Source organism: Amphibalanus amphitrite, unplaced genomic scaffold, assembly GCF_019059575.1.
Source record: "Amphibalanus amphitrite isolate SeventyFive unplaced genomic scaffold, NRLGWU_Aamphi_draft 000113F_arrow, whole genome shotgun sequence".
In the NCBI taxonomy this organism is placed as follows: domain Eukaryota; kingdom Metazoa; phylum Arthropoda; class Thecostraca; order Balanomorpha; family Balanidae; genus Amphibalanus; species Amphibalanus amphitrite.
In genome coordinates this window covers 418,587-433,396 of record NW_024881608.1, presented here as the reverse complement: position 1 = coordinate 433,396, position 14,810 = coordinate 418,587, and the positions used below count along the sequence as shown (strand labels likewise).

Here is a 14,810-nt window from a genome sequence, read left to right as displayed (position 1 = left end):
GCTGCCTTCTTATTATTTTTAACGTCATGCTTTTTAGGAAAACGACACGGAGACTAGGGGAAAATTTTATATACTCTCCGCTTACATACTGTGTTCGTTCATCTGGCCATTTTTACCTTTCCATGTTTTGAATTAACTTTTTTTAGCACTGATTCTTCCAAATAATTCATGATTGATGACAGTTTATCAATTAAATTTGCGTTTGTAGTTCGCCTTTTCTGGCCTTTTCTGAAGCTTTATTGAAAAAGTCACAAGCTCTAGCATAATTTTTCATACTTTTCTCTAGGACGACCGATGACTTCATCGATTCCATCTGTGATTTGAATGAAGACACTGGAAGACACGGGTTGTTGACGTCAACGCAGAGACACCGTTTTGTGGTGTACCGTTTTATTTGAGATAGGAATGAAAGCAGAGTATCGTGGGGCTGTTAGGAAAACACTTATTATTCTGCACATTCCCAGGCAATATTGCTAGATGTTCTCGTTTCTTATCGTGTGAGATCATCTGACCCAGATTAGGGTCATCTTGATCTGTTTCCTTATCATCTAGCAATTCATTGGTAGTTTCGGCCAAGGAGATAAGTTTCTGCCTTCAGGATGGCTGGTCAAAAGTTTGAATATGATGAAAGTGGCTCAACATTTTACTATTTTCTTCTTTGCTTCCTTGGACTTGTATTGGGTCCAGCTTCATATTACTATTTCATCAAGGATGATAAAAAAGGTAAGGGAAAGGTTTGTGATGTTTCCTTGGTATTAGTAAGCCTGGCGTCCCAGGAAGATGCCAGATTGGGACGACGGAGATATATACCAAAACAAACCTAACCAAACCTGACCTAACCTTACCTACAACCTACAACCTACAAACCTACAACCTATAACCTACAAACCTACAACCTACAAACCTACAACCTGCCCTACAAACCTACAAACCTACAACCTACAATGGTATCTGGCATCTTCCTGGGACGCCAGGCTTACTTATACCGTTTCCTTTAAGGGTGTGTTTGGTATCTGGATAATCAGGGATAATTTCAATTTTCCGGGATCACTGGGATCATTTGGTGTTTATGGCTGACACTGTGCACAATGGAATTGACAACAGGGTAAAAGCCGCATTAAGTGAAAGCAAAATCAATCTAAAAACGTGACTATTTGTATCAATGGTCCATGCAATACCAAATTATTACTGATGATCCCAGATAATTATTCCTCATTTTCCTGATGCCAACCGCAAGTAAGTGTACCACAACTTTGTTTTTAAGTGGTGATAATGTTGATTTTATGTTAAATATACAGGGACATGCATGTGCTTAGATGCCTTACTGGCTGTACTCCTGTATGAAGTTAAAACCGATGACATTATGGTGCCTCTGGCCTGAGGTTCCTAATCACCTCTGACCCAGTGTAATTGTTATTGCCTTTGCACAGTAGTATAGTGCTGTACAGACCAGTTGGTAGCTACCAACTGATCTGTACAGCACACCAGCTAACCATTATAGACATTGGCAGTGGTTGAGAGATTGCCCATGTTTAAGTCACTACTCATTTGGTTGTTCAATGTAACAGACTTAAGGGAGATGCTATGGTTGATGGGAGTAGCTAGCTGATGTGGGTGAGTGAGACAGACTGAAACCAGCTTTACTCAGCATGCTTTACCTTCAAATCCTCTTGATAACTTACCCTGAACCCTCCTACTTTTTTTACTTCAAGTATCACTACTGAAAAGGAAAGGATGAAGGAAGGCTTTTACAGCATCAGCTCAATAACCCTGGTAATTCTGCGAGCTCTGATTAACTTGGGTCCAGACACTTCATGAATCTTTTAAACTATTTTGCCTATACATTTCAACAGCTGAATGTATGCTGAGTTAAGCTTACTTAAAGCTTATTGGCTAATGGAGCTGTTGTTCACTCTTACAGATGATTCATCCCAACCAAAGGATGGCAGCATCTGCCAGTGCAGCGGCTGTGTGAGGAAACGGCACCTGCTCAAGTCAAAAGAACCTTCTAAAAAATGGAAAAGAAGAACTATGTAAGTATTCAAAGAAGATATTCCATGTGCCTGCAAGGTCATGTGGCCTACAGTAGGTAGGTCTAGCCAATGATAAGAATAGGCTGCTGTTGGAAAGCAGAATTTGTTGCCCTTTGTGTGTTACATTGTGCCTTTTAGTGACCGCTATTTTATACTTCTTTATATTTGAAAGATGTGTGCTTTCAAATGTCTTCAGTTCATTTTCATTTGTGTCAGTAGTTGGACCTATCAGATGAAGGTGTTAACTCTTGCTGTCACTGTGTGTAGTGTAACATACAATAACCTATGTCATTTCCTTTTCCCTTTGCAGCTCATCAGCTCCACTTGGAAAAGGCTCATTACACTATCCTTGGCACCGTAGATGTACGCCACCATGTCTTCAGCTTATGGGCATTTCACAATTCTATTTGAGCTCACCTTCCTCGTCCCTGTGGCAGACACGCTAGCCCGGCTACCCCCAGCATCTTTTCCCATTGCACGTTTCTCCTTCCTGACCTCACTTTGTCCTGTGCTGATGTGTGGCTATGGAACAGCTGCTGTGAGTAGCTCTCCCCTCGCTGCCCCTCTCTAACTGATACATGGCTGTTGTTTGGCAGACAAATAGTGTTGATCCTGGGTTGGATCGCTGTGGCAATCCTCGTCCAGCGGGTGCGCGAGTTCGACTACGAGTATGCCAACTTCGACCCGTACGATATTCTGGGCGTGTCACCAGTGAGTTTTGAACACCCAGAGATTTCCTTTTAACATACACATGGTTCTTTCAGAAGTTTTGCTTATTACGAGCGAGCGAGCGCAGCGAGCGAGCGAGTTCATACTGAAATAAGGGAAAATCCTGAGTATGAGCGGCCGGCCGGCCGGCCGGCCGGCCGTGGGGACGCTCTTCAAAGGCTAATATCTTAGGAACGGGACATCCGATTGACAAGCGGTCTTCTTTACTGAATGTCACTTGGACGTAAAAGTTCTGTGGTGTGATGGCCACCATGCGTTCTTGCCAACCACCGCACGTGGCGCGTGGTAAAGTTGGACATTTTTTAAGAACCCCCAAAATTGCAACCTCAATAACGGCACAACGGTTGGGCCGATTGAATTGAAACTCGGTACACAGTTAGGTCTCCATCAGATAATTCATCTGCATGTGTTAAGGTTGGGGTGCTACAGCACGTGCGCACGTGCAGGGGGCGCTCCCAGATCTCGAGAACGGCTGGGCCGATTGCGCTCAAATTTGGTACACGGCTGGGGACCAGTTAGTAGGGTGCCGTGCAAAAGTCAGTTTGGACCCCGCTTGCACGTGCGCACGTGCAGAATGCCGCTTCCAGATCTCAGGAACGGCTGGGCCGATTGCGTTCAAATTTGGCACACCGCTAGCGACCGGTTAGAAGGGTGCTTTGCACAAGCCCGTTGGAAGTACCCTCTCGCCCTTGCGCACGTGCAGGGCTCACTATCTCGCTCGCTCGTTCTTCGCCCAAAAGGCGTTTTACTGGTATATGGTATTGTATGTACATGTATATTAGGGTGGCACTAAAACGGGGCTAAAATTTCGTTTTGAGAATTTTCAGCGGGACGGGCAGCCAATCTGTTCTACCACCCGAGAAAACGTTGTGTGTAAAATATTTTTGGAAAATATGTTTATTTAGAGGTAGCTCAACCAGGTCAAAGTTCGCATTTTTGTGAAAAACACAACTTTGCCGAAATTTTAATTTGCGCGTGTATTTCTGATGTTCACAATGACATTGGACGTTGCCAAGACTTAATTGAAACGTTTCAGCACCTAAAGCTCAGATATATAGGTACATATGAGGTACATAATTCTTTTGAAGGTATGCATAACTTACTGCATAGCTCCATGAAAAGAGAAAGCGGTATCATCCGTAATCAGCCAACACTTGAACACATCATTCGTCGGCTAGTCTTGCCTACTTAGAAGTTACGATCGCCTTGCGTATGTCAGAATGCTTGCGTCTTGCTCCTCGACGACCTACAAGAGGAGCTGCTGTTAGTCTTTATCCTTCGTGGGGGTCAGATCGATTTCCTGGCCATCAACAAAATGCCTCGTTCCGCGAAGTCGTAGAGGCGTGAAGAGACCTCATGTAGCGCATGGCGGCGTTGTAGATTGGCTTGACCTTCCTAAGAATCGGATCCTTCAAGAGGAAGTCGGTGTCCATACCGAGGATGCTGAAGAAGCTTGTGAAGCCAGTTGTGATATGACGAAGTCTGCCGTGGACTTGCTAGAGACTGAAGCTATAGTAGATTCAACCATGGGCTCGACGGGGGGGGGGGGGGGGGGTACTCGGCCCTCTCCTCTCGTAACGATGCAGCCATCTCACGTTTAGTGGCAGAGATCGTAATCTCCTCCATTAGAAGTTGAGGGCGACCAGCCTCTCATTTAGATACCAGAGGTGACGGCTGAAGGCAATGGCTGTCGCCTTGGACACCAATTCGAACACCAATTCGTCCAATTCGTACTCCAGGAGGGACTTGAGGAAGTCGAGATCTTGCGCTGGTGCAGACGCCAGAAGCGGTGCATTGAATCGAGCCGAAAACTACGTTGTTACCACAAAGGTCACGATTCGCTGGCGGCTGGAGGCTCTTCTTCTTAGTCGTAGTGAGCCGGGATTGTGCTCGGAAGATGTAAAGCTTCATAGCGTAAATGGCATTGGTCAACCAGCACACACGGAGCATATCGGGGCGAGCGATCTTCATACCTCGTTTCGGAGCACCACCGAGGACAGTGATGGCCAGCTCCAGCATCTCACGGTTGTTGGGCGAGTGCTCGCGGTCAAGGATATACGACCGAACTGTGCAAGAGCATCACGCGGGTTGTGGAGGTGGGACATGTCACAGTTTTTGAAGGTTTATGGCTTCGTAGTTCGTTCCATCTAGACGCCCACTTTTTATGGAAGCGCTTAAACAAAACAACGTCCGGGCCGCTGGACGGGCCGAGGCAGGCTGAAAATGTCTTTATAGAACAAACTCGTAAATGTCGTGGCAAGTCAGGTGGAACAAGTCCTGCTCGAGCCGCTGCCCGCTGCTCCTGCTCGACAATGCAGGAGCTACCTCTGCAGGCTCCTGCATTGAGGCCGGTGTTCGATGCACTTGTGTCAAAACTGAGCGCTTTCACTCAATCCTTCAACTCTCACTCATCGAGAAATTATAGAACAGCGTTTGCTGCGGCCTGTCAGTTTGAGCCTGGCTAGCGAAAAATGTTCTGCAATGGCTAAGCAAAGCACAACTTATCTTTTTCACGTGCACGTCTTCTCCCTGACATCACGAAGACACGGAGACCTGCCCTGTGGCCGTACACTGGCAGTGTCCCCCTGCGCATCAGTGACCGGGGATACATGAGCAGAGTAAATGCGTATTACAAACGGTTCACAATATTCAGCGAAGAAAAACCATTCCTGATACGCATTTATTTGCTCATGTAACCCCGGTAAGTGCTAGCAGTCTCGTGACCCTTCCCAACCATCGTAATACGAGAGAAGAGCTGAAGCTGCACGCCTGGCAGCGAGCTACCGTCACCGAACAAAATAAGCTAAACTACGCTGAACGGCCATTGGTTGAATCACGCATTGCGTCACAGCGCGTTTGCGGCGAGAAACACTGTGGTTATGAAACAAATAGGAAGGCATCTATCATTCATTTAAACGTGTTACAGCTCAAATATGACAATGCTTGGAAAGGCGCGACACACATCTGAATCCCCGTTCACAATATACGCTTTGTCAATATGTACCAAGTATGACCCCATTGAGCTACCTCTAAATATAAATATTTTTTGATAAAATTTCATACAAATCATTTTTTCCTGAGGTAGAACAATATGGGTACCCGTCCCGGTTGAAATTAAAAAATTCGAAATTAAGTGCCACCCTAATGTATATGCGAATTTCCGAGACTGGAAAGCACTAAGCAGGGTTTATCGTGCACATCGCAACCGTTATCGTCTTATCAAGAAATTTCGAGTACATACCAGACTTAGAATAATATTCGACATGTCCACTTGCACAGGTCATAGATCATCACTGTTGAGGGTAAAATAGGGTTAGGTATGCTTGGTTTGGACGAAAAATGCAACACTGTTGTAACCGCCGTGCGGAAATTTACAGGGAGCTCGTAAGGCGGACATTAAGAAGGCCTACAAAATGTTGTCACTTACGGAGCATCCAGACAAGGGAGGAGATGAAAAGAAGTTCGTCAAAATCAACAAAGGTTCGTATCTATGCTGAGCAGCTGCTTCGATGAGTTAATGGCATGTTGCACGTTATGTTAACATCTCCAATTTGGTCACTCGGAAGCAATAGGCAGAGTTCAGATTGTGGTATTAAACTTTTAGATGTAATTTTTTAAACTTTAGATGTAATTTTTTAGATGTATTAAACTTTTAGATTGTGGTATTAAACTTTAAAGGGTAAGCAGAATAAGAGACGTAATTTAGTTTGTAGCTGGGGATCGCAAATGGCGGCTGTAACGACATGGATTCACATGCTCAATCAACCAATTGTCTTCATGCGTCGTAAAGCTGTGACATTTCGTGTAAACTAGCTCCCACCGTCCTGTTGCGGCGCCCGCCCTCCGTCCAGTACCTCTGACCCGCTGCGTCCGACCGGCAGCCTACCAGGCACTCACGGACGACATCGCGCGCCGCAACTGGGAGCTCTATGGCAACCCGGACGGGCCGGGCGTCATGAACTTCGGCATCGCGCTGCCCTCGTGGATCGTGCAGAAGGAGAACTCGATCTGGGTGCTGGGCGTCTACACGTTGGTGTTTATGATTGCGCTGCCCACCGTGGTCGGCATCTGGTGGTACAACTCCATCAAGTTCTCCGGAGATCAGGTGCGCTGAAGAGAGGGGTGATGGGGCGGCCCCGCGGTGGGGCTATAATGCTGGAAGTTATCGAGGCATTCTGCTAAATATATCGCTTTGTAAATTGTAATGCTCGGATCTGCTGTTGCTGTCGCTCCATTCTGCTCATTGCTGTTGTGGTTCTTGACTGGTGTTCTTGCTAAGCACTTCTGTTACTTGCCCTCTGAGGCTTAGGATGTTGTGTTTATTGCAACCAAAATGATATGTTCGCTGCTTTTGCAGCTGCTGCCTCGTTTTCTCCCGCTGCCTTACCCGTCTCACTACGCCCCTGCTGCGCCCCAGGTCCTGCTGGACACCACGCAGCTCTACTTCTACTTCTTCCACAAGACGCCGCACATGATGCTGCGCCGGGTGCTGATGGTGCTGAGCGCCTCCCTCGAGTTCGAGCGCGGCCACAACTCCGAGGTGCAGATGCGCGAGAGCGACAACTTCGAGGTGCCGCTGCTCATCAAACGGCTGCCCAATCTGGGCGAGAACAACAAGGAGCGTCCGCTGTGCTTCGAGTACTCGGTGAAGGCGCGGTGCCTGCTGCACGCGCACCTCACGCGGCTGCCGCTGCCGCCGGCCACGCTCGAGATCGACAGGTGGGTGGCGGTGGGCAGAGAGAAAATATGGGGGTATGCGGGAGCAGACGAGGGTATGAGTGGACCGGTAGGGCTGATTGGATTGTGCAAGTGGCTATGAGTGCGAGAAGGGGTTGGGGTGAAAGAACGGCCTTTCTCTGAACGCACGGCAATCATTTGCACACCCGTTCTACAACTATCCACTGGGACCAATGACATTCGCATTCACAGACAGCACGTGGTGCGCAAACTCCGCCCGTCAAGCTCCGCTGACCCCCCGTCTCCCTCCACAGGCAGTTGGTGGTGCGCAAGTGTCCCTACCTGATCCAGGAGATGGTGACCTGCATCAGCCAGCTGGTGATGCTGGCGCACGCCGGACGCATCGCCCGCCTGCCCAGTCTGGAGACGATCGACAACACGATGAAGCTGTGCCCCATGGTGGTGCAGGCGCTCTGGGACTCCAAGTCGGTGCTGCTCCAGCTGCCGCACGTCGATGAGGCCATGCTCAGACACTTTGTGGATAAAAAGGTGGGCGGATGGACTCACGGAACCAGGTGGTGATGGAATCTGGCGAGGGAATGTTACCTAGTGCGTGATTTGTTAGACGGTAGAAAGATGCTAACTATGAATTTAGTGCTCAGACGTCTTCTGCTTACTGACTTGCTGCCTCTTTCTATGCATTCACACTTTATGAGGGCCCATTATGTTGCTCGTTTACAGTAAGCTGAATAATTGGTCTTCATTTCAAAATGCAAGCATATCCCATCGAATCAGACGCTCGATGTGCCGCACAGACTTCCGACAAACTGCGCACGCCTCCCCACCACCTCTCCCCCTTTCCTCACCGCGTCTGTCCCCCTGACCCCTGCTCCCTCTCCGCCGCCAGCGTAAGATCAACGTGAAGACGCTGCAGCAGCTGGCCGAGCTGGACGCCCTCGATCGGCGCCACGTGCTGCGCAACCTCTCCGACGAGGAGGCGCAGAACGTCGAGAACGTGCTGATGAGGATGCCGCACGTCACCATGGACGTCACGTCCGAAGGTCAGTCGGGGGGGATGGGGACGTGACGTGAGTCTTAGAGGGGGGTATTCGGGTATAAGAATGTATTGGAGTAGTATCGGATATTCAAATCTACCGGTTAGTTGTCGAATAGACGCACCTACTAGTTCTCAGAACTCCCCTCACCATTACCAAGATAGTCAGCCAGAACTCTCTTGGTGTGGTATTGATCCATCTATGTTGACTGTAATGTTATCTTATTATGTAATTAAGGTGGCCGAGGTCCGCAACGAACACGCGGACGGCCTGTTATGTTTAATTTTTTATTACCCGCTGATCATTTCCCAGCGTCCTGCCATGCAGATCATTTCCCAGCGTCCTGCCATGCAACTGACTAGTGTTTTGGCTATATTTTCAATGTTTCGTTTTTGTGTTTTTGCTTTAATTTGTCAGATGCAGGATACATTTCATAATCACATGCATCGTTATCATAGCTTCCTTAGTGCGAAGTCGTATTTCATTTTTGCACGCCACCCGTTGTTACGCCACCGACCCAATTAGTCTCTGTCGGGCCGCCCATGCTCTGCCCGTCACCGGTGCCCTTTGGTGGCCCGCCGTGACCCGCGAGCGAGCCCCCGCCCCCGCCGGGGTGACGGCCCGGTGACGGGTGACATTTGACGGAGGTGGGTCACGCTCAGTGCGAAGGGGTGGATGAGAGATCGAGTGGATGTGGGTGAGATGGCGATACCAGGATGATCAGAGATCACCTACTGGGTAGGGATGGGGTGCTGGTTTCCGGAGGTCGTCAGCCTCCGTTGCTGATTGCTGAGCTGACATGCTGATCGCTGACCTCAGCGGTGGTGACGCTGCGGCTTTAGCTCTGTCAGCGGTGCGATGCAGCGTGCCTGTCACGAGCGGCCGGTGAGTGATTTAAACGCGCACAGGAGCCGGATAAGCAATACGATCGGGGCATTAGAGAGTTGATTTAACGTGTCCAATGTAAAATATGAGGCAGGGCTGACACCTCAGGTCGGAGTGGGCGAGTTTCTGAAAATGATTGTGCGTGTTGGTTTAGTTGAGCTACGGCTGTCGTGATAGCGCATTTGTGTGATGGCATGGCTGTTGATATGCCATTCATAGCTTAGAAGCGGGAATAGGATAAGACGTACTTTGCTGTTTGCTGAAGGTATGCGTCACGAAATGTGTGAGTTAGTTGATCAACATTTTGTCCCACGCAATTCTTAGTGTGCTCAGGAGTCAGGAATGCTCTTGTTATTCGTTTGCCAATGCTCGGTCTTTGGACCGTACGTTATTTATTACCTGTATCTGGTGCACAGTGCTGGGGGTGTATTAAAAGGTTGTTGGCTCGCATGGCGCCTGCTCACCACACTTTGACCCGTTTGAGCAACAGACTGAAACTGCCAGTGTTCCACGTGCATGCGTTACGTACCAGTTTGCTGAGGTTCTAACCGCTGATCACATTTACCGAATCATGAACTATTGCAGCCTAGTAATGACATTCACAGCAGACTGCGGGAACATATGACCATATGAGTATATACCCCGTGTAGCGCCTCGCCCGCCCGTCCTGTCCGGCCATGCTTGCTCCTCCGTTTGCCGTCTCGGCAGACGGACAGTTTTGTTGTAGCCGACCTTGGCCAACCGGCGTCCGGCGTACGACCCTTTCCTCCGTTCCCGCCCGGAAACCCATTGTTCGTGAGCCGTAAAACCGGCCGAAACATGGCATTGTGTGGCGCTGGTGGGTCGGGGGTAGAGGTGGCAAAATGTGGACCCGAGGACCCGGTCCAAAGAACCAGTCTGGACCCATATGGATCCAGACCGGTTCCTGGAAATTTTCTGACGGGTCCAACCGGGTCCTACCATAACTATACATCTTGCGCACTACACATTATTGCAAAATATGAAGTGAATGAAGTGAATGTTTCTTTGCACACAGTAGCTCATGAGTATTCCCAGTGGGAAATAGGCTGTTTTACATGATGCAACTAATGATACCTACAAGCAGTTTGTATTAATTGACTTTTGGGGAACGGGTCCAACTGGTTCCGATTCCAACTAAGACCGGGTCCGACTGGTTCCAGTAATGTCCAGCCGGGTCTGGTTCGAGTCTGGTTCCCAAAATTTTCATCTTTTGCCACCTCTAGACTCGGGGCGGCAGACGGCGGCGACGGGAGGGTTTTGGAATCCGTCAAAAGTGATGAGTCAACAGGGGTGGGTAGCTGTAAAAACGGGACATTGGCGTTTTGGGCCAATCGTTGACGTGTAATGAAAATGTTTGTCGACGGAATATTGTACTTAAACAGGTGGGCTACGGAAATGACATCCACAGCTATGGTTATGCTCAGATATGCTATGTTTTCAGATAAGTCTGCTGCGTAAATAGTTCAGCGATGTGTCTCACATGAAATGCATCTACAGCATCGTTTGTCACGCACGAGACGCAGGCATTTTAGCCGTAATAGGCATGCCTAAGACTCACCATTTCTCGCAGATCCTCACTGCGACATTTATGCAATCTCCTTGTGTCATCTGACGGGCTAGCAATGTTGGGGAATGTCTGAGTAATGTACAATGCATACACGCGAGGTTGCGTGTTTGGCTATCTCAGAACCGTTGTCCTACCGTGTCAGATGTTCAGTTCAGTTTAGTACGAAACTGAATGTACTTAGTGGTTCTGAGTCGTGACCATTATCATGCTGGAATGTGGGCTGGTGCTTCGTTTTTTACTGTGAGGACGAAACCACTGGTCACTGATTGATCATATCCTAAGCCGTGCTCATGTCGAAAAAGTGAGCTGCTTGTCCGCTACAATAAAGCGAAGCAATCTGATTCCAGTAAGGTAGCTAGTTGCACCATGTCCCGTATTTCAGGAAGGAAAAATGCAGCTGCTGCGGCTGATACATTCTCCTCGCTGTCCAGTTACATAAGTTAGAGAATGTTTCATTCAGTTCCGTACTGAACTGTGACGGCCACTCTACTCATCACACTCGATCAAACAAATGTGCATGGGCGCCGATGACCACTGTAGTCCGGGCGCCCAAAAACCCCAATTCACCATCATCAAACAAATGTGCATCGGTCATCGTTATATCCAACGCCGCGGCTATATCGGCAGGTGGACACTGGACATCGGTCACCCCTTCAAAGTCCCGATTCCCGGCCCAATTCCAACCACCCCCCGCCGTGTTTCACAGTGCTGGATGACGAGAACTCAGGCGAGTTCACGGCCGGCGCTATCACGACCGTGACCGTGAAGCTGACCCGCCGTGACCTGGGCGAGGCCAACGGGCCGCAGACGGAGCGCGCCGCCGCGCCGGCCGACGACGACGCCGACGGCGCCGGCGACGAGGTCAAGGCGGAGGTGCGAGCGGGCGGGGGTGTGGGGCGGTGGGGCGCGGTGGTAGGTAATGGTGGTTCCTAGTTAGATGGAGGGACACTAGGGACTTCCTGGTTAGATGGAGGGACACTGGGGATTTGGGTTACCGTTGGAGGGATCACGAGGGGTATGGGAAGACACATCGATTTTGTGTTTGCTAAAAGTAGGTGTCGTATTGCTTATTTTCACATTGATTGACGTCTTGCATGCATTTGCTCTGTCTGTGTCTACTTTCAAAGCATTGTGAATGTTTAGTTTGCCGCTGTAACTCAATCGGTCGGTCTCTGTCAGAGCAAGGAGAAGACGACGCCTGTATGGAAGTCGTCTAGTAAAAAGAAGGCGAAAACGGGAAAGAAGTCTTCTAAGAAGACGAAGTTGAAGCAGGCGACCAAACCTGATGAGTCTCCCAAGCCTTCCAGTGAGGTAAGATAGCCGCTTTACTGTAGGCATAACATCCATCCTTTGAAGCCTAATTGCGATGACAATCTATTCATTGTTTGCTTACGAATCAATTTTCATTTCCAGATTTACTATGTTTAACCTGTATCTACCGTTTTTAGCGTTGCGCGTTCGGCTGCCACTGTGTCACCACCTTGTTACTGAACCACTGAACCTTTTGACCCGCCATACCCTGTGTGCAGGGTATGGCGTATGGTGGTGGTGCAGGGTATGGTGTAGGGCATACCCTGTGTGTGCAACTGTCGCTGTGACCCCTCTAACCTTGTGTCACTGATTCCGTGTGACCTGGCTGTCCGTTCAGCGGTCCGAGGGCCACGGCTCGGACAGTGACGAGGCCGGCTCCAGGACGACCCGTGTATGTGTTGTGTCTCTGACTCTGTGCCTGCCGTTCCAGCGGTCCGAGGGCCACGGCTCGGGCAGTGACGAGGCCGGCTCCGGGGACGAGTCCGACCACTCTGACGGCGGCTCGGACAGCGACGGCTCGGCGGCCGCCTCCCGGCCCGGCCGCACCGCCGACGAGCGCGAGACAGACGACGAGGAGTGGGAGCGCTTCCAGAGCCGCATCAACAAGCGCGGCAAGGCGCTGGAGACCAAGTCGCGCGTCTCGCACCCCGTGCACGCGCCGCACTTCCCCGACGAGAAGCAGGAGTACTGGTGGGTGTACGTGTGCGACCGTAAGAACAAGGGCCTGGTGACGGCGCCATTCCAGGTGACGGACCTGGTTACCGAGGCCGAGGTCGAGCTCAAGTTCACGGCGCCCAAGAAGCCGGGCCTGTACACGTTCACCGTGGTGCTGAGGTCGGACTCGTATCTGGGCTTCGACCAGACCAGGGACATCAAGGTGAGATCATTTTCATACGAGTAGTCGTGTGAATTAGGCGGTGTTTTTGTGTGATAATGTATATTTTGTAATATTCCGTCAGTGTTAAATTGCATAGCATAGGTAATGGCATTCTGCAGCGATAAATCGTATTTTGATACTCCGAACCACCATGCTGTATTTTGCTGTTTCCTGCTTTATCATTATTCGTTTACATTATTCTTTGTGATCTGTCCACTCGCATTAGCTCTCGCCTCTCGGCGCCCTATTGGTCTCACCCGTCCCCCTCCTGATCAGAAGCCTGCTTACCCTGGGTCCTATGTCTGACACCCCCCCCCCCCCCCCCCCGGCAGTTGGACGTGAAGCAGGCCTACGAGATCCCGGTGGAGCACCCGCAGTGGGACATCTCCGACGAGGAGGAAAAGTCCGACGACGAGAGCGACGTGGACGAGTTCGCCACCGACGACGAGTTCGACGCGTCGGACATGGACGACTAGGGCGGCGGCCACGGCAGAACCCGCGGCAAAGCGGCCGCCGGCGACGGTACGGCGACCCGCCGGGAGGGACGGCAGGACGGCCGCACGAGCCGGCGGCACTCGGCGACGGCTGCCGGCGGTGACTCCGGCGATGGCGGACGGAGGAGAACGGCGGAATCGATTGAAAGGTTGTTGGAAACTGACCGGAGTCTGTTGGGCGAATCCCACGCCTCGTGCTGAGAAAGGACAAATAAGTTACTGTTCAGATGATAATGTACAGATTTCGGACATTTCTCGTGGACACTTGTTGAACTTTGGTGGGCGGAGAGCCGGCCCCCGAGAAGACTTCGGCTGATGGTAGTGCCTCCGGTGAGAACAACTGACGGACTGACGGACTGTAAAGTGAGCATACTGGCTCGAGTGGCCTGTCGAGCGGACCAAACTGAGAGAAAGGGAGAGCTGCGGGTCGGCGAGACGATATTCTGTTGGATCTGTGCGTTAAGAACGGATAATCGGGCGGCCTTTCGTCGCCGGATAAAGAGGCTAAGATGCACACGCCACGTGTGTCCTTTGGGACATGATATATGCGGCGGGGTCACCGCAGACTACTGGACAATAGTTACTAGGTCTTTGTGAATGGCGACCGCCACGGGTGCACTCTCCAGCCGATACCGCGAGTTGTCGTTAGCAACCTGTGAACAACACAGTGCACAAGTCGCCGAACACTGTCGGTGCGTGTCCGCCGTCACCTCTCCGCGATCGGAGACGCTCCTTAGAGAGGTCGGTGTTCTCAGACGGCTGGGACCGGCGCGAGTGGAGGAGAGTGGTATTTTTTTAGGCCGTACTCGTGTGCTGAGGCGGGTGGTGTGGGTCTGTCTGTGTGGGAGATGAGCTGTTTCCGTTACTGGTGGTTCCATGGTCAGTCGCACGGGAAATCGACTGAGGGCAGGGAGAGGGTAGCGCCGCGCGCCGTTCGGTTCTGGTGGTGGGATTTCGTTTGTTCTGAACTTGTGTTCCGAAATTCTTCCTGTTATAACTTTTGGGGCATTTGTTAAGTATTTTATTAAATACACCTTAATGGAGTATCTTGGTGTTTGGCTTGACCTTGGGCGCGAAGGAAGCAATTGTTATTAGAAATGACACGCTCATGGTAGCACATGGATAGAAAATAAATCGTTCGGGTGGCCCTTCCGAAACGCC

The 14,810-nt window shown here is 50.4% G+C and overlaps 1 protein-coding gene across 1 annotated transcript; it reads left to right on the top strand.

Moving 5' to 3' along the window:
* Window positions 1–16: 16 nt before the first annotated feature.
* On the top strand, window positions 17–14,695 carry LOC122381074 (translocation protein SEC63 homolog). Its single transcript, XM_043364818.1, has 13 exons — window positions 17–92; window positions 287–723; window positions 1,922–2,033; window positions 2,630–2,744; window positions 6,140–6,242; window positions 6,644–6,867; window positions 7,180–7,481; window positions 7,754–7,988; window positions 8,347–8,500; window positions 11,674–11,840; window positions 12,147–12,278; window positions 12,709–13,155; window positions 13,488–14,695. The coding sequence occupies exons 2-13, from the start codon at window positions 600–602 to the stop codon at window positions 13,629–13,631; spliced, it is 2,259 nt and encodes a 752-aa protein (XP_043220753.1). The 5' UTR covers window positions 17–92; window positions 287–599; the 3' UTR covers window positions 13,632–14,695.
* Window positions 14,696–14,810: the final 115 nt, after the last annotated feature.

Bases quoted from the DNA above. Each gene is read 5' to 3' on its own strand.
- LOC122381074 (XM_043364818.1), top strand. From the start codon at position 600: ATGGCTGGTCAAAAGTTTGAATATGATGAAAGTGGCTCAACATTTTAC. The intron at 6,243-6,643 runs GTTCGTATCTAT...TCCGACCGGCAG, and splicing joins GTTCGTCAAAATCAACAAAG to CCTACCAGGCACTCACGGAC. The intron at 11,841-12,146 runs GTGCGAGCGGGC...GGTCTCTGTCAG, and splicing joins GCGACGAGGTCAAGGCGGAG to AGCAAGGAGAAGACGACGCC.